This window comes from Hyaena hyaena, unplaced genomic scaffold (genome assembly GCF_003009895.1).
Source record: "Hyaena hyaena isolate Hyena2069 unplaced genomic scaffold, ASM300989v1 scaffold_4, whole genome shotgun sequence".
Lineage (NCBI taxonomy): Eukaryota > Metazoa > Chordata > Mammalia > Carnivora > Hyaenidae > Hyaena > Hyaena hyaena.
Window position 1 is genome coordinate 5,497,696 of NW_024080636.1, and position 18,634 is coordinate 5,516,329.

Consider the following 18,634-nt stretch of genomic DNA (forward strand, 5'->3'; position numbering starts at 1 on the left):
CCCCTGCCGGTTCTGGGCTCTCAGAAGCTCCCCCGTGTGCCTTTGGGTTCCGAGGGGGGAGCTGTTTCCTGTAGCCTCAGTGTCTGTGTGACCTCAGCGTGGCCTTCGTAGCTTAACTGACTCCCGATAGCAGGTTTTCCTTGTTGAAATAACTCGTTTGGATTTGTCCCCCTGACGTGCCCTGACTGAGCTGTGATCCTGCTCTGGGGCCTGTGCTCTTGCTCCCGCCGGGGCCTCCTTTCCCTTCCTCCCTGCCCTCCGCGTGCCTCCCTCCTGCCCTCCGCGCGCCTCCCTCCTGCCCTTCCTTCTCTCCGTCCACTCTGCCGGCGAGGGCAAGACCGGGAGACAGAAACCAGGCCGAAACTTAATGGGGACAATTTAACGTAAAGAATCGCTAACTATTACAAAGGCTTTGAAATAACAGAGGATTGACGACTAGAAGTATGGAGCACGCCAGCGAATACCGGAACGACAGACGTGCTGAGTGGCCAGGACCCCTGGAGCTGCAGCGCGTGTCCAGGAAGAGACTCCCCTCCCCCTGGGTCTGAGTCCATCCCTGCTTCGAGAGGGCACGGGTGGGGCCGGCCGGCCGGTGAGGTCGCTGAGAGGCGGTGTCGGTGGAACTTGCCGGAAATCCACCCTCTGGGGTTGCAGGGGCAAGTGGTTCACAGGGAGGGGTCGTGACTGGGAACTTGCTTGGAAGCATCCTGAGGAGGTTCTCGGCTGTCAGACGCCCCCGGCTGGTCCCGCGCTGCAGGAGCGAGTCACCGGAGCGGCTTGACCGCAGCGGACACACGCCGTGGGGGCCTGGCCGAGGGGCGAGCCGGGTGCCCCCGAACTCGCCAGCTGATGAGACAGACTTCCCGCAAGGGCCCACCTGCATTCGGAGCTGAGCAGCAGCGACCGCTACCCTGTGGCCACCCAGATGCCTCGGAGAGCCAGCCGGCGCGCAGCCCCCCGACATCTCCGGCAGGCGCGGGGCTTTAGGGACCCTCCTGTGTGGCCTCGCCTTCCCACAGATGCCTGGGCATCTCCCGACCGAGTTGTGCAGCTCTGGTGGGCGTGTAATAGAATCCTGGGGTTTTCCATGGGGTTCTGCACTTCCTATGTTTTGCTTTTTGGTGGTCTTTATTAAGTATTTCAAATTCCACCTCCCTCCTATTTTTCTACTGGATTTGTCTGTCTTCTTACCAGTTTATAAACGCTCTTTAATCTGTGTATAAATCCTCTGGCAGTTATGCGGTCCTATTTACGAGTTCGTATCTTTTCCCGTTCTGTGGATAGTTTCTGTTCACTCTATGGTATCTTTTGAGAAATTCTTAGTTTTAATGTAGCCTAGATGGTTAATGTTTTTCTTTATGACGTTATTTTGTGTGTCTTGTTTAAAATATCTTTCTTGCTCTGCAGTGTTGTTTTCTAAAAGCTTTTTTCTATTTTTACTTTTTTACCCTTAGATTGGTACTCGGAATTGAATTTTCTGTGTTGTGTGGGGAAGGAGTCCAGTTTCAACTTTTCCGTGCTGGTACCCAGTTGTCCTAATGTTGTTTTTGAAAAGGCCAATTTGTACTCAGCGTCTTTGTCCCATCCTTGTCACTGGTCACGTCAGGATAGGTTTGGATCTGTTTCTTGTGTTTTCTCTCCTGTTGCCATGTCGACCTCTTCATGCTCCAGGGCCCTACGGGTACCTGCCACTGCTTACTGTTCTGTGCAAACAAATCCTCTTACCTCGAGATTTTCAGTAGCGTCTCAGCTCTCAGCCTTTGTGTCATGACATAAATTTTAGAATCATCTTGTCAAATTACAGATGCCCACGCAGACATACAGACGTTCTCCAGTGTGTAAAATGACACACATGCGCGTACACGTATGTATCTGTATGTGTATGCATGGGTGCCCAAGTTCTCCCTAGGGAAGGACGGATTCCTCGACTCTGTGAACATGGTGTCATTCCTCACTCAGTCAGGTCTTAGAATCTTTTTTCTTAGTGGCACTGTGCGTCATTTTTAGTTACAGTTTTGATGCTTTTTTTCTTTTTAATGTTTATATATTTATTTTGAGAGAGTGAGAGAGTGAGTGAACAGGGGAGAGGCAGAGAGGGAGACACAGAATCCCAAACTGGCTCCATGCTGCCAGCCTAGAGCCTGATATGGGGCTTCAACCCATGAACTGTGACATTGTGACCTGAGCCAAAATCAAGAGTCAGATGCTGGGGCGCTTGGGTGACTTGGTTTGTTGGGCATCTGACTTCAGCTCAGGTCATGATCTCACAGTCCATGAATTTGAGCCCCATGTTGGGCTCTGTGCTGACAGCTCAGAGCCTGGAGCCTGCTTCATATCCTCTGTCTCCCTCTCCCTCTGTCCCTTCCCTGCTCACACTATGTTTCTCTGTCTCTCAAAAAAAAAAAGAAAGAAAAAAGAAAAAGAGTTGGATGCTTAACTGACTAAGCCACCCAAGCGCCCCCATTTTTGATGCTTTTATGAATAAGCTCCTTTCTTGATTGTTTTTCTTGCTCCCTATATGTACGGAAGTATTACTGACCTTTTAAATATTGACTTTGCATCCAGCAACTTTTGTGACTTACTCATTCAAACAGCTCCTATGCCTAAAAATGTCCGCATACATTAGAAATGACATTTCAACTGTAGAGGGGGAAAAAAAAGATGGTTTAACGTTTTCTTCTCCAGTGTTTGGCCTTTCTCTGTTTTGCTGGCCCGGATTTTCAGGGGAGTGTGGGCTACAAACCGTGGTGGCAGGCGCCCCTGTCTCCTTCCCTTTCCAAGGAAACACTCTTTCTCTCCATCTGGCTGTTATAACGTGTGCCGTGCATTCTTTGTTGGAGACCCATTCAGGGTAAAGAAGCCGCGTCTATTCTTTGGTGGCTACGAGTTGTTCAGTTTTGTTTGGTTTGTTGTTTAAAATTATGAATGGGTGTTGAACTTCATCAACTACATTTTCTGCAGCCATTGAGATGATCATATAGTTTTGTCCTTTGTAGGATAGTGTGGTCAGTTCCAAAGTCGGACTTTGGAACAGTAAAACAGTTCACAGTGCAGGTGTAAGTGCAGCTTGATCTAGCTGCGCGCTGTTAGGTTCATCCTGAAATACATCTTTTGTATTTTCACCTTCTGTCCCCTTCCTTTTTCACACTGTGCGTGTTTAACTCGGTGTCTGTCACAGTGATGCTGGCCCCACCAGGTTGACGTGAGGGCCTGCTCTCTCTTTTTCTGTTCTTTGGAAGAGTCGTATAAATTGAAAGTCTTTCTCCCTAGAGTGTGAGCTGACGGTAAAGCTGCCTGGGTCTAGGATGTTTTTCGGTGGAAAAATCTGACTGTCGCCTCAGTTACCTTCAAGGCTGTCACACTCTGCAGGCATTCCCTGAATATTCTACAGAGATGGTTGTTGTTAGCTGTGTTCCAGGGTTTTGTTCATTTAATTTAAATTTTCTAACGGTGTGGCCTAATGTTATGCGGAATGACTTCCGACTTGCTTTTTTGGTGTCTGCGCGATCTGTGGCAGCGTCTTTGTCATTTCTGAAAATGGAATGTCGTCGTTCTTTGTGCCTTTTCTCCACTTCGATACGTTTTTCCAGAGGTTGGTCATTATGGAGCTTTTAGAAGAGTCACGTTGTGGATTTCCTGATATTCTCTCTTTATGATTGCTGTCAATTTTAATAATCTCTTGCTCTTAATCTTTATTTTCTTCGTTCCCTGTTTTGGGATATTTTAATTATCCTTTTTGTAATTTCTTGAAGCAGGTGGTCATTGATTTTTGTCGTTCTTTCCCAAAATACACATTTTAAAGCTTTAAGTTTCCCTCTTGGTACTGTGTTAGCTGCATTGAGAAGCTTTGGGTTGAGGTATTTTTGTTAACATTTAGTTTGAAATACTGTATTTCTAATTTCCCCCCAAATACTCGCACATAGGCATAATGGCGATATAGTGAGTGAGCACCACCTGTATGCAGTGTAGTGAGTGAGCACCACCTGTATGTCAGTCTTTAAAAATACACTGAGAGTTGTCTTTCTGCAGCACCTGGTGAGGTGGTGTTTGGCGGCCTGTCCTTGGGAAGGCTGTTTACTCCGCAGTTGAAAACCATTTTTACTTTTCACCGATCAGCTTCGTGTATAAGCAAGCGGGTGCTCGGATAAGCATGAGATAACCGTATTGGGCTGATATAGTCACAGGAATAAGTCCAGAATTGTGATACTTTATAATTAATTGTGTGACTTTGGTCAGGTTCCTTATAACCGCCGTGGGTCTTGGGCCCCCATGCTCTGTAAGGAGGATGAAGGCACCTGACTGGGGAGTAGCATTCTCCACACAGGAGTACAGTAGGTATTCTAATAAGTGAGCGCGCATACAGTAGGCACTCAGGGTGTCTGTTTAGAGTCTCTGACCTCAGGAACAAACATGTGTTTTCATGGAACATTTGGAAACCTGACATTTTAAACCAGTTCTTACCGAGTCCGTACTGTGTGCTGGTAACGCGGGTGTGGCCTGATGGGCCTCTTCTGCATCCTCTCCTGCACGCTCATCGGAGTTAGCGGTCGCCGCGTCATCCTTACCATCGACAGAACAGGGACTGTCCCCACGTTACGGTGGGGAACGTGTACCTCTCACATTCACATCCCGTGCACACATCACACTGAGCTGGGAATTGATCAGGTCTGTTTTTCCCCACAGTTCTGTAGTCCTGTTGTTCTTCTTTCCTTCAGGTAGACTATTTTTTAGAGCCATTTCGGGTTCACGGCAAAATCGAGAAGGTGCAGAGATTTCTCATGTGTCTCCCGCCCCTGCACAGCCTCCTCCACAGTTAGCATGTGGCACCAAAGTGACCACTGCTCTTGAGCTACAGGCTTGAAGTGCACGGCTCCTCGTGTGCGCATACGGGTTTTCACCCAACAGCACTGTAAATGTATTTTCTCTTCCCCACAAGTTTCTTAGTATTTTCTTTTCTCTGGCTTTATTTATTCTAAGGATACACTATGTGAAACAAATAATGTACAAAATGTGTGTTAATCAGCTACTTCTGTTACTGAGAAATCTTCTGGTTAGCAGTAGCTTATTTATTCATAGTTAAGTTTTGGGGGCGTCAGAGGCCATATGTTGATTTTTGACCGTGGGGAGGGTCAGTTCCCCGAACCCCCACATGGTCAAGGGTGTCTGTAACGCATTTGTTATGTTATCACCCACAGTGTGCTGTTTACATTATGGTTCATTCTTGGTGTTTTACATTTTATGGGTTTGGACAAAGTATACGTGGTGAGCTGTCTTCACCATTAGAGTATCGTACAGAGTAGTTTCACTGCCCAAAAGTCCTCTGGGCTCTGCTTCCTCACTGCCCCTGCCCTGACCCCAGGCAGCCACACGTCTTTTCACGGTCTCCATAGCTTTGCCTTCCCCAGGCTGTCATAGCTGGAAGGCTGCAGTACGCGGCCTTTGCACTTGGCAGGCAATGCGACTTCCCTCCGTGCGTGTTCATGATTTGATAGCTCACTTCTTTTCAGTGCTGAGCAATACTTCCTTGTCTGCGTGGACTGCAGTTCATTTATCTAGTCCCTGGCGGAAGGACACTTTGGTTGCTTTCATCTGGCAATTATGAGTAAAGCTGCTGTAAACATTAACGTGCAGGGTTTTTTGTGGACCTAAGTTGTCAGTTACTTTGGGTAAATACCAAGGATTGTGATTGTTGGATTGTATGTTAAGAGTGTGTGTAGTCTGGGGCGCCTGGGTGGCTTAGTCGGTTAAGCGTCCGACTTTCTCTTAGATCTTGCGGTTTGTGGGTTCGAGCCCCACGTCGGACTCTGTGCTGACTGCCAGCTCAGAGCCTGGAGCCTGTTTCAGTCTGTGACTCCCTCTCTCTCTGACCCTCCCCTGCTCACGCTGTCTCTCTCTTTCTCTCTCTCCTAGAAATAAATAAAACATTAAAAAAAATTAAAAAAAAAAAAGTGTGTGTAGTTTTGTAAGAAACTGAGCCGTCCTGCACAGCGGCTGCAGCGGTCCGCGCCCCCCCAGCCGTGCACAAGCGCTCCTGTTGCTCGACATCTGTGTCAGCACCGTGTGTTGTCAGTGTTGTGCATTTTGTCCGGTGTTCTCTAGTTTTATCTGGTGAAGTAGTCTGAGTATGTCAACTAGCTTGTTACTAAATGCTATCAAAATCTTTCACATAGACTAACTTTTTGTCTGCTTGTTTTATAAGTTACCAAGAAAGTTATCTTACTACTGGAAAGTTTAATTGTATTTTTTTTCTTTCTTTTGGGTTTTTGTCAGTTCTTCTTTTATTTATATATATATTTGAGGCAATATCATTTACGATTGCAACTTACAATTGTTATATCTTTCTGATATGTCTTTCTTTTTAAAGTTTACTTTCTTTCCTTCAGTAATCTCTACATCCAACGTGGGGCTCCTTCTCACAACCTTGAGACTCAGGGCTGAATGCTACACCGACTGAGCCGGCCGGGTGCTCCCGAAATGATAATGCGCTTTGCCTTAATGTTTCTTACATCTCATTTTAAGGGGTGTATGACTTCCTTTTTAGGCTGGTATTTGCCTAGTATAGACTTTTGCTTTTTGACTTGCAATATTTCTGTAGTATTATGTTTTAGATGTTTAAGTAGCATTAAGTTAGATTTTTAAAAAATCTAGTCAAAGAGTAATTCTCTTAATTGGAGCTCATTGTCCAGTGCTATTTAATGTAAATTAGAGCTACATTGGGTTGACATTTACAGATTTTTTTTTTTTTTGAAAGAAGTTAGTTAATTTTGTATGGAGCACATTGCTTTGGAAAGGCACTTTACCATTAACGTCACGCCCAGAATTTCATCGCAGTGAGGGACTTGCAGAGTTAAAAGAAGCAAACAGAAACTCCACGTTTAATAATGTGGAATGGTTTCTATTAAGATATGTTTGTTCGGTATGTTAAAAAATTTTTAAATTGTCTCTTTTTTACTTTTATAAATCGCCAGCATTTCGCTGTGGCCTGCAGTTTCTGGGCAACGTCGCCTCACGGAATGAAGATTCACAGTCCGTCGTGTGGGCACACGCTTTCCCGGAGCTCTTTCTGTGAGTGTTTTCATAAAAGTGTCTCTGACTTCTGGAAAGACTGGTTATAGCATTCCATTTACATGAAGTTCAATAACAGGGAAAACGAACCCTCGGTCACAGAATTGAGGGTAGTGGTGGCTGGTGGTGGGCGGTGGCAGGGTCGGTTCCGGCCGGGAGAGGGTGTGAGGGAGTCTCCTGGGCTTCTGGGAATGTTCTGTGTCTCCATCGGGGTGGGAGTGGTGGAGCTATAGCCACGTCAAATGATTTATTGGGCCGTATGCTTAAGATTTATGCCCTTTTTTGTATGTCAGCTGTATTTTAAGAAAATTAAAGTTTTGATTAAATATTGTTAAGTTCACAGTGACTTATAGGAAAACAAATTCATAAGAAAAAACTATAAAACACTGAAGTATGAGCAGTAAATTGGTCACATAATTTATTTATGGAGCCCTTGTCGTGTGCCCAGCACAGGGCTGCTGGGCAGATCTGGAGAGCGGTAAGGTGTACACAGCCGGTAGGTTTGTCTAGGTTGGTTTGTTGTACTATTTTGTTTTGACCAACTTCTGTTAGTTCACATGAAATTGAGCATTGGGATAGAAGATGAGCGGTAATGGAGGCAAGGAGGCAATGGGAGGCGTTAATCCAGGCTCCGTGGCCAACGTGGGGCGTCCGTGGCTGTGGTGGCAGCAAAGCGGCCGAGCGGTGGCTCTGTGTGCTCCGGGCCAGGTATCCCTCCCGTGCCTGTGATTCCTGTCCTGACAGCGGCCCTGCGGGGCCAGGCGAGGGGCTGACGCCCACTGCTGGTCGAGGGCAGAGCTGCTCTCTGGATCCAAAGGCTGCTTCTGCCGCCTACACGCTGTGCGGCCTTCCCGGTTGTAAGGTTTTCTGGGCTGACGTGGGAAGTGTGATGTTCAGATCACATACACTCGAACGTTATCCCTGGGTCGCTGAGTTGGTAGCTGGCTCTCAAGTTTCTCCAAATAATGAGAGTCGAAGGCACAAAATCTTTATGATTCATGATAGTTGAGCTTAGGAGGAAGGAAAGAATTATGGAATTTGAGCTACAGAAATAGAAATTACTCATTCTTGAGATTTCGTTCCTGTAAAACATTTTGAACACCTAATATCTGTGAGGTTCTGAGCTAGGTTAAGTGGAATATGGTTAATTTAGATCTATTTGTTACTCCCCAAAAACCCATGCTTTGGGTGGAACAGGTGAGCACACGGCAGTGGAAGAACGGACACAGGGCAAATCCATACATCACAGAATCCCAGGGGAGAGGCCCCTGCACGGGCTGTTGAGAAGCCGTGACCATTTACGCTGTGGTTTTGCTTATGGTCTCAGATCCGCTCCTCGCGGACGCCTGTGAGATGGGCTCAGGAGCTCGTTGCATTCCCTTTTTCTATCAGAAGACACACTGAAAGACGTAATTTGACTGCAGTCTGCATGTGTTTGTGAGGCAAATATTTAACCAAATTAGAATCCCAGCTTTGGGAGGTACTGGCCTTATGCCCTTGGACAAGTAGAGTCAACACGCTGTTGTGTTGTGTATAGTATGAGGACAGTACCTCCTCCGGAAGAGTATTATGAAGTTTAACTTAAAAAAAAATCCTGCCATAGTGCACAGCCCATGACGTAATTGACCGTCGGTAAATCAGGGGCCTTCCTGACAAAGACCGTGTAGCTGGGGCTCTTGCCTCCTCTCTCCCGCCAGTGAACCCTCTTTCTGTCGTTCCTGAACTCTCCGGCCCTCGGAACGGTTGAAGGAGTGCCTGTAGTTAATGGGGTCTCATGTTTTACCTTTTGATTTTTTTTTTCTAACAAGAGTGAACATGTTAATGCTTTATAAATGCAATCATGTATCTTTTTCTTTAATCAGATGGTATTTGCTTTTAAATGCCTTCGAGTCCTAAAGTCAGCTGCATCTTTAATATTGGCTACTTTGGGTCACGACTAATTTTATATTGCTCTTTTTATAGTAAATAAGGTACTTGTTTCAAAGTGTTGTCATTTATTAAATCCTTAAAAACATCAGTTTGCTAAATGGGGCTAACGCCCTCATGTCTTTGTTCGGAAGGTCTTGCTTAAATCATCCAGACAAAAAAATTGTTGCCTACTCGTCAATGATTTTGTTCACATCCCTGAACTCTGAAAGAATGAAAGAACTGGAAGAAAACCTGAACATCGCGATTGACGTTGTCGATGCTCACCAGAAGCAGCCCGAGTCGGAATGGCCGTAAGTCTCTCGTTAGACATCTGCTTGCTTAAGAGCATCATAACAGACCCTTTCCTTGCAGAGCAAGTAAGAGTTTGAATTCCAGTAATTGAACAGCAAGTGAACACTAAACATGTGCGGATAGAATCTCTCAGCCGCACCTGGGGGCTGGGGAAGGTGGATGGAGGTGCGGGTCAGGGTACAGCCTGAGAACACACAGCCCTTGTGGGGGCGGCCAGATCACATTGCCGTGGCTGCACTTGATGGTTCGTTAAGGATCAGACATTGATACGTGTCTCGTGGGCCTGTGTTCCTCTGAGACATTCACTGTCATCTGAGCTGTAGTGTCCGTCCGTTCCCCGGCCCCATATGTAACGCCTCCTTTCCCTCTGCTTGCTTTTCAAGATTTTTCTTTGCCTTTTCAGGAGCTTAATTATGATGTCCTGGTGTGGATTTCTTTGAGTATGTCCTCTTTGAGTTCCCTCGACTTCTTGAATCTGTCGGTTTATGTTGCCACATTTGGGGAGTTTCCACCCATTATTTGTTTGAACGCTTTTTGGCCCCACGTTCTTTCCCCTCTCGTGTGGGGACTCCGTGTCAGGCCACAGAAGGCCACGGCTGAGGCTGACTGTGATCTGTAAAGACTCAAGAAGGCACTGTTAGATTTAGACAGTTTGTTATTCTGTGGACAGGGAAAGGGGAAGCCGTGATCCCATCGTCCCACGTGCCGAAAAGGGGCTGGATGACTGGGGTGACCATTGCGGGTGGCGCATTGCTTGAAGCGGTTTTATATTCTGAGGGGCTGCGCAGACTGCTCTGTATCTCATCAGGACAGGTCTCACGGCCTCCATGGCATCAGGCCTGCCATCCCTGAGCTGGGGGAGGATTACGGGGTGTCGGGCTTTTGTCCGCGTGGCCTGGGTGCACGTGTGGGAAGGAGGCCGTCAGAGCAGTCCCGGCCCTGCTGACTCCAACCTTCGTCTTCTGTTGTCGGTCTACAGCCCCCTGAGGCTCTGATCAGGCTTTGCGTGGGTTTTGTTCATGTCTCCTGCATTCTGTTTTCTCTTTTAAGCCAGTATCTCACTATTTTGGTGACTGTAGCGTTGTGTACATTTTAAATCAGAAACTCTTAAGTCTTCCAACTTCATTAGGTTTTTTTTTTTGAGATTTTTTGGGCTGTTCTGGGTCCTTGTGTTATAGATTAATTTTTAGATTGGCCTTTTAGCTTGTTCAGAAAAGCAGCTAGAGTTTTGGTAGTGATTACATGCATGTGCAGATCAGCTTGAGGAATGTTACCATTTGAACTAGATTAAGTTTTCCAGTCCGTGTGTAGGTATCTCTCCATTTACTTAGGCCTTATTAATTTCTTCAGTGAAGTTCTTTTTTTTTCTTTTATCAGTTTTATTTGTTTTTGAGAGACAGAGCAAGCAGGGGTGGGGCAGAGAGAGAGAGAGAGACACAGACACACACACACACACACACACACGCACAGAGAACCTGAAGCAGGCTCCAGGCTCTGAGCTGTCAGCACAGAGCCTGATGCAGGGCTCAAACTCATGGACCAAGAGATCATGACCTGAGCTGATGTCAAATGCTTAACTGACTGAGCCCCCCAGGCGCCCAGGACCTTGTGTTTCTTGGTGGTCTTCCGTCCACCTGTTGACACATTCATGGAAGTGGACTGTTTTCTGTCTGACCAGTCAGCCCTGTCGGTTTTTGTGTCCCTCATTTTCAGGCTCTGCTGTTATGTCTGTTTGTAATTGTTATGTCTTGAGGAGATGGCCCTTTCTTTCATCATTGTAGAATCCATCAGAAATTCTCTTGCTTTTAGTCATGTTCTCTTGTTTTCCTTAAGATCTGTTTTTGTGTGTGTTTGCATGTAGTGGCCAGTGAGGTCAGGGCACAGCCTGCGTCCAGGTGGGGGGTGGAGGCTGGAGCTGCCAGTCACGCCACTCCCATTTTATTTTTTTATTTTTAAAAGTTTTTTATTTTTTTAATGTTTTTATTTAATTTTGAGTGAGTGCAAGCAGGGGAGGGGTAGAGAGAAAGGGCAGAGGAACCGAAGAGGGCTCCGCGCTGACAGCAGCGGGCCCCATGTAGGGCTTGAACCCATGAACCACGAGGTCACGATCTGAGTTGAAGGCAGATACTCAACCGACTGAGCCACTCAACCGACTGTGCCACTTGCATTTCAGAGGCACTTTCTCAGTTTGGGTCTCATTCAGTGTGGACTTCAGTGTTCTTCTGAAATTATGCCTCATTTAAAAATTATTTAGTTTTCCAGACATTCATTTGTATTTGAATTAAACCCATTTGCACACAGACACAAGTTGGTGCGTGAGGATAGCAGGACACTGTGCTGGACTTAGGTTCCCTCCCTCCACGCACAGTTGTGTCATAATGGAGCGCAGCGGGGGAGTCATTAGAGGCTGCGGACTCAGCACAGTTTTCTCTAGTAGGTCTGTGTCATTTGTGAAGTACCTTACATCTATGTTTTGGCCATCGGCAGTTTTCTAGCAGCAGGGAGTCCGGGGCAAAAGATGTAGTCTGCCGCGGGACTGCGAGTCCTCACAGGTCACCAGATGGAAGCGACCGGGAGGGAGGACCGAAAGCAGCGGTCACAACTGAGGTCTTCGGCTGTGCTGCACCGACAGTTAGATCTGTGTCAGAGGAGCCGTGCGTTCGCCAACAAGAATGGGATTGCAGACTACAGGCATGCTTCAGAGGTCCTGGAGGTTTGCTTCCAGAGACCAGTGAGATAGAGCGAGTGTTGGAATAAAAAGAGGTGAAATTTTTGGGTTCCCAGTGCTTATAAATGAAATGCTGGGGTGCCTGGGGGCTCAGTTGGTGAAATGTCTGACTTCGGCTCACGTCATGATCTCACAGTTCGTGGGGCTGAGTCCTGCATCAGGCTCTGTGCGGACAGCTCGGAGCCGAGAGGCTGCTTCGGATTTTGTGTCTCCCTCTCTCTCTGTCCCTCCCCACTTGTGCTCTGTATCTCTCTCTCTCTCAAAAATAAATAAACATTAAAAAAATAAAAAGCAATATTTACACTGTAGGATAATTTACTAAGTGTGCAATAGCATTAGCTCTTAAAAAAACAGTGTGTGTACTTTAAGTAAAAACACTTTATTGCTGGAAAATGATAATCATCCTCTGAGCTTTCTGTGAAGAGTAATCACTGGTCACAGAGCATCGTGACAAATATAATAACAAGTTTGAAATACTGCAAGAATTCCCAGCATGTGACCAGAGACACAAAGTGAACAAATGTTAGAGAGGTGGCCCTGGCAGACTTGCTGGGCGCCCGCCATAGGCCTTCTGTTTGTGAAAAGTGCGTTACCTGCGAAGCACAGTGAAGTGAGAAGCAGTTAACTGAGCTGTCCCAGCTTCCGGAGCCTTCCAACAATATTGTTACTTTTTACTGTTAGATATGAACCCATGTCTGAAAACGAGAGAGCTCCCACTCTGTGCCTTCCCACCTGCTAACCCAGTGGGAGCGCTGGCGGGGAGTACACAGCAAAACAGTGTTAGAATTCACAGGTTTGGTTATCTTTTCTTGGAAAGGGACAAATGTAAGGTTTCAGTAACTGAATCCTTTGGATTGGGTGCACCAGAGACGTGGGGCAGTGTGGGCGCCAAGGGCTCTGGTGTGACTCAGCTTGAGTTACTGGGATCGTGTCCTGAAAATGTTCACTTCTGTTGTATGTAGGTATGAAGGACATTTTCCGGCTCTAAGATGACCCCGGCTGAATCCAGCCGTTCGGTCTTGGTGTTTGGACTCCTCTAAATCCTACAGCCAGAGAAGGTGCCTTAGGAGGCCCCGGCTGCTGTAATTATCTTTTGCAGAGGTTATAACTCATTTGTGTTCTAGTAGAATTTTTTGCCTTAATGAAGATGTCATTTACTTGTCAGACAGAAGAAAGTTCCTTTCTATACTAGCCTGGTGAGCCTTGTACAGATTGCTGTAGGAAGCAGCTGTGGGTGGGATTTCCCCGGCCTCAGGAGCAAGTAGGAGCATTCTTTTCTGGAGCATGTTTAAATCAGATTCTTCATTTAGTCAGTGCGGTATGATGCATTTTCTAGGTTTTCACAGTCACTGAAATATTTTTATTTGTAAATATCGCTTCCACATTGTGTGTTTCTATGGAAATGGAAATAATATGTGGCCCTCATTTGAAAAAGATTTCCCTAAAACCTTAACTTTAGGAATAACTTCATTTGTCAATGTTACACTGATCTATGTCTTTTTTTTTAAGTTTATTTATTTATTATTTTGAGAGAGAGAGACCAAACAGGGGAGGGGCAGAGAGAGAGAGAGAGAGAGATAGAGAATCCCAAGCAGGCCCCGCGCTGTCAGCGTGGAGCCCAAGGATGGGATTGAACTCACAAACCTTGAGATCATGACCTGAGCCAAGATCAAGAGTTGGACACTTAACTAATGGAGCCACCCAAGCGCCCTTGTCTTTTTTTTTTTCTTTAATGTATGCTTCTTGATGCTTAGAGATGGCTTTTAGCGACTTCTGTGTGCAATAGGAACACTGCCTTGTAGATGATCATGAATCTGTCTATAACTGTTCACATACCTCAGCACCATTTGTAAATGAGGAAGATCAAGAGAAAGTAGGAGAGGGAAAGAAGGACTTTTATGCATCTGGGTTTTTAGCCAGGATGGAAAATGATGCAAATATGTGGTCAGTGCTTTGACATCGACAGCTTGACTTGTGAATGTTAGCTTTTCTGTAATCGCATTTCAGTGATGAATTTCAAGATTGGGCTGAGGCTTCTGCCTCTGACGGCCTGCGTGAGTCAGTCTTGGCACCAGAAACAGAAAGCAGTGGGTGAAGTGGCTGGCCTGGGACCCTCGTGTGCGCGAGGAAGACGTTTGGCTTGTGTGTCCCTGCGTACAGTTCAGGACTGGCCCAAGTATCGCATTTCTCACTTTCTCTTTTTGTAAAATCTGTTTCTCTGATGCCTTTTCTACTCCAACTTCTGCCTTTGTAGAATATATTTTTGGCCCTCCCCACGACCATTTGTTCTTTTCCACACAGGAAAAGAGAACAGGAGAAGGGGCTTTGGGCTCCACACAGGGAATAATTGCCCTTTTTGTGAGGATCTGATCTGCTTTTCTCTTGGAAAACTTGTGAGTTAGAAACTGCCCCTGCCCTGTGCCCTTTGCATGCTGGTAGGAAACTCAGGAAGCTTAAAGTACTCACTTCAAACAAGAACTGATTAAGTCAGTGATTATTAATTGAGGGAGACACAGAATCCAAAGCAGGCTCCAGATTCTAGGCTGTCAGCACAGAGCCTGACTTGGGACTTGAACCCACGAACCGTGAGATGATGATCTGAGCCAAAGTTGGATGCTTAACCGACTGAGCCACCCAGGTCCCCTTATTAGTAGTAATTTAGATATGGTTGGTATGGGGCCCAGACTGTGAAGAAAAACAAAAAAGAGCTTTCGACTTTGGCAGAGTGCTCCAGTGCGGTGATGGGGCTTGGAAGGTCTGGGCAGTGCTCTGGAATTGGGGTTCAGGGAAGCCCTCCTAAGGCGGTGACATTTGAGCTGAGAGCAGGGTCCCAGCCTGTTTGATAGCCTGTGGGGAAAGGTGGAGGCCAGCTGGGAAGGACACGGAGCAGTGAATCCTGGAGTGAAGACCCCCTTGCTGCACCCCCCCCCCCCGCCCCCCGCCGGCAGAGGCCTCTGTGGCAGGACCTGGGGCCCAGGGTGGTTTCAGAGTACTGGGCGGGACACACAGTTTGAGGGGCGACTGGAGGCCAGTTATGTTGGGCCTTGTGAACCAGGATGACATGCTTGGCCTTAGTCTCTGTGCCATGGGAGGTGACTGCACGGTTTTGAGCAGTGTGTGTACCCATGTGGTTTGCAATTTAAAAGATCCCTCTGGCCTCTGGGCCGAGGCTGAGCTGGGGTACGGAGGGGGTGGGTAGAGTGGAGGCAGCTAGAGTGTTCGTCCAGGTCCAGGTCCAGGCAGGAGGCGTGGGTGGCTTGATGACGGTGGTGGCAGCGGGGACAAGGCACACGCAGGTTGTATGTGCTCTTCTGGGAGAGCCCGGGGGTCTTCGTGCGGATTGGACTGTGGGGTGAGGCTGGGAGAAGAGAGGCAGGGGTCCGGGCCTGGGTCTGAGCACTTGGCCCGCGAGGAGTTGGGTGGTGGTGAGGAGACCAGCAGTTGTGTGCGGGCCCAGCGGAATGGAAGACGCCCACTGTGCGTCTACGTGGAGACAGTGCAGCCAGCATGGAAGTTCCGGAAGACGGAGCACAGGCTGTCGTGGGCGCCCGTGGATGCCCATGGCTGGGAGTTCGCCCATGAGGGGAGCTTCCAGAGAGTGGGCACTGCCTCCGAGCTGAGGGCAACGCGGGTCAGGAGAGGGTGTGCCGTTGGCACTGTGGCGGGAGGGGAGGCGCAGGGGCAGCGTTTCCTGTGCCACGTGCCTGGTGTGCATGAGGACCACGGGCTAGTGACGCTATTAAACAAGGTTTTAGGGGACCCGAGCTACCGTGCCTTCAAGTCGCCATGACAGGGAGGGGAGGTGACGTCCCCTTGTGGTTCTGTTTCTCTTTATCCGTTTGAGAAGAGATGTAGGGATTTATGAGTAAGCTGCTTTCGGGAAGCGGCCGAGATTTGCCTGCCCAGACGCAGCGTGGGCAAGACGAAGCCTGCCCGAGCCTCCAGCACCACCGCCTTCTCCCAGGACGCCGAGCCGCCGGGGCCACCGGGTGATGGCGCTCCACCGTAGCGCAGTTAGAAGACATAAACCGGAGATGAATTTTTCTGGACGTGCTTCAATGATCTCTCTTTAATTTCGGGGCCCCCAGCCCCGTCCCTTAAGCAGGTGCGCTGCCTGTACTTCATTCCCAACACACTGTTGAGCCTCCTGCTTTTTTAACCAGAAGCTAGATTTTTGAGACCTTTCCCAAAAGTATGTAATGAGCTTTCTCCTTCTTTGGCCTCTCATCGTATGGCCGTGCTGGTTTATTTGCCCGGCCCCTCCATGGGGAACGTGTTGGGCCCCAGTGTGGCAACGCTATGAGATGTGGTTTTGTAGCCTCGTTCCTGCATCTCCACGTTGCACGTGGGCGAGTATGACTGTCGGATGACTTCCTGGGTGCAGTTACCAGGTCAGAGGGAGCGTGCTATTTACATTTTAACAAATCACTGCCAAGAAGGCGTTCGTAGCTGCTGTACCAACACCCGCTCCCCTTGGCCATGGGCCTGGTTTGCCACTTCAGGGCTAACAGCCTGCTCTCCAAGTGCTGGGGCCACCATCCTACCAAGTTGAAATGCTGTTGTTACAGAGTATTCTTTTCTGTTTCTCTTGTTATGAGGTTGAGCACTGTTTACATGTTCAAGAGCCTGTTTTTCTTTTTTGTGCGTTTTCATTTTCTTGACCTGTTTTCCATAAGCATGTCAGTCTCACTATAGCTGTATGGAGTGTTTTCTAAATTAGGGCCAGTGGTCCTTCGTATGAAATAAATTGCAAGTATTTTTTCTCACTTCCGTGTCTTTCGACTTCATGCCTAGCATTTTTTTATGTAAAAATTTTTGAGGGGTGCTTGGGTGGCCCAGTTGACTAGCTGTCCGACTCTTGATCTTGGCTCAGGTCATGATCTCACAGTCATGGGATTGAGCCCCTCATTAGGCTCTGTGCTGAGCACGGAGCCTGCTAGGAAATCCCTCTCTCTCTCTGCTCCTCTCCCTCCCTCCCAATCTCTCTCTCTTTCTCTCTGTCTCTCTCAAATAAATACTTAAAAATTTTTTTTGATGTTTTGGTAGATGAAACGTCTGTCTTTTTACGTCCTATAGATTTTTGGTAATGGACGTTAAGGTCTTTATCTTACTAAGGTTTTCGTCAGTGTTGTTATCATTTCACTTTTGAGGTTTAGGTATTTGCTCTGCTCACTCTTCTGCTTGGTGTAAAGGTGAATGTGCAGATCCGCTGTCCTTTCTTCTCTAGGTGCCTCTGACGGGCACGGCGGCCGTGACGCGTCTTTCCCCCGTGCCTGCCCATAGCCCTTGCCTTCACTGCCTCGCGTCCCTGGGAACCTTTTCAACTCCGTTTCCGCCTGTTCAGCACACGCTACACCGTGGGAAGCTTAACGCCTTCCTCCCCCGCATGTCCCAGTCTGCTGTTGGGCTGTAGGGATTTTGTGAACATACCGCTCTGAAATCACGTTTGTCGTACACTTAGAATATTTTGTTTTTTTAAGGAGAAATTCTCCAAAGCGCCTTTTATTTCCACAACATGCTTGACTTGGGCTTTCTGTCGGTTGTCTGAAAACTGTCGTTTTCATGTTTTCCTGCTTTTATGGTCGTCTGAGGCAGGAGGGTACATCGTGAGTCCGTTACACCTGGAAATGGGAGGGATAGGTGGAGATGTTAACTCTTTTCAGCCATTCACTGGAGTAGACAGAGGTCAGTGTGGACGTACCTGATCTCAGAACCACCTCACTTGAGCAGTGTCATAAGCTATTATCTCAGAACTTGCAAAATCCACTTTCTTTTCAACTCCTGCGTTGTCACCCAGCTAGACCGTAGTCTGGGCTATAAAGTCTCGGCGAATAAATGAGAAGAATTGAGAGCAGACAGAGTATGGCCTCTGAGCACAGCGAATTCACGTTAGAAAACCGGAACCAGATGGTATCTAGAAATATTCCAAGTGTTTGGAAATTAGCTCATCTAAATAATTGATGTGTCAAAGAAAAAAATCAAAGGGCAAATTAGTTAATCTTTTGAACTGAAGGACTATGAAATTTTAGGATCTGGGGGATAAAGCTGAAGCAGTGCTTGGAAGGTACTTTATAGCTTTAAATGTTTCTACCAGGAAAGAACAAAGGTCTGAAAGCAGTGACCTTAAGTTGTACTTTGTGAAGACAGAGAAGGGCCCAATAAAAGCCGAGTAAGCCGCAGAAAGAGGCGAATGGTAAGAACTCAGGGCCGAAGTCAGTGACACAGAAAACAGAAACACACTAGAAAAAATTAACCAAGGCAAGATTGGTTCTTTAAGATCAATAAAATTGGTAAAAAAAAAAAAAAAAAAAAAAAAGGACGCTCTGGGCAGCATCTTGAAGGAGGGCGTGGCCGTCACGGAGCCTCCGGTGGACTCCAGCATTGGCTAAGGCACATGAGGGCCCACAGCCCAGGGCCAGCAGTGTTTCAAGCCAGAAGCTTTTGGTCCTGACTCCCACTCTAAACCCTCATCGTGTTTCCCTGGCTGTGGCCCCCTGAGCGCACCGCCATGCTGTTTTTCCAGAGCCCTCTTTGTCACCGGTAATTTAAATCCCCTCCTCTCCTCCAGCCTCCTGAATGCCCTGCTCTGGCCCTCTGGTTAGATAAAACTTTATTGTTTCT

General features: G+C 47.4%; 1 protein-coding gene across 1 annotated transcript in view; it reads left to right on the plus strand.

Moving 5' to 3' along the window:
• Positions 1–18,634, plus strand: part of ATXN10 (ataxin 10) — a 158,910-nt gene that overhangs the window by 29,679 nt on the left and 110,597 nt on the right. The window contains exons 4-5 of the mRNA XM_039235034.1: positions 6,969–7,065; positions 9,126–9,284. Coding sequence (XP_039090965.1) covers positions 6,969–7,065; positions 9,126–9,284 — 256 coding nt within the window. The remainder of the gene's footprint in view (positions 1–6,968; positions 7,066–9,125; positions 9,285–18,634) is intronic.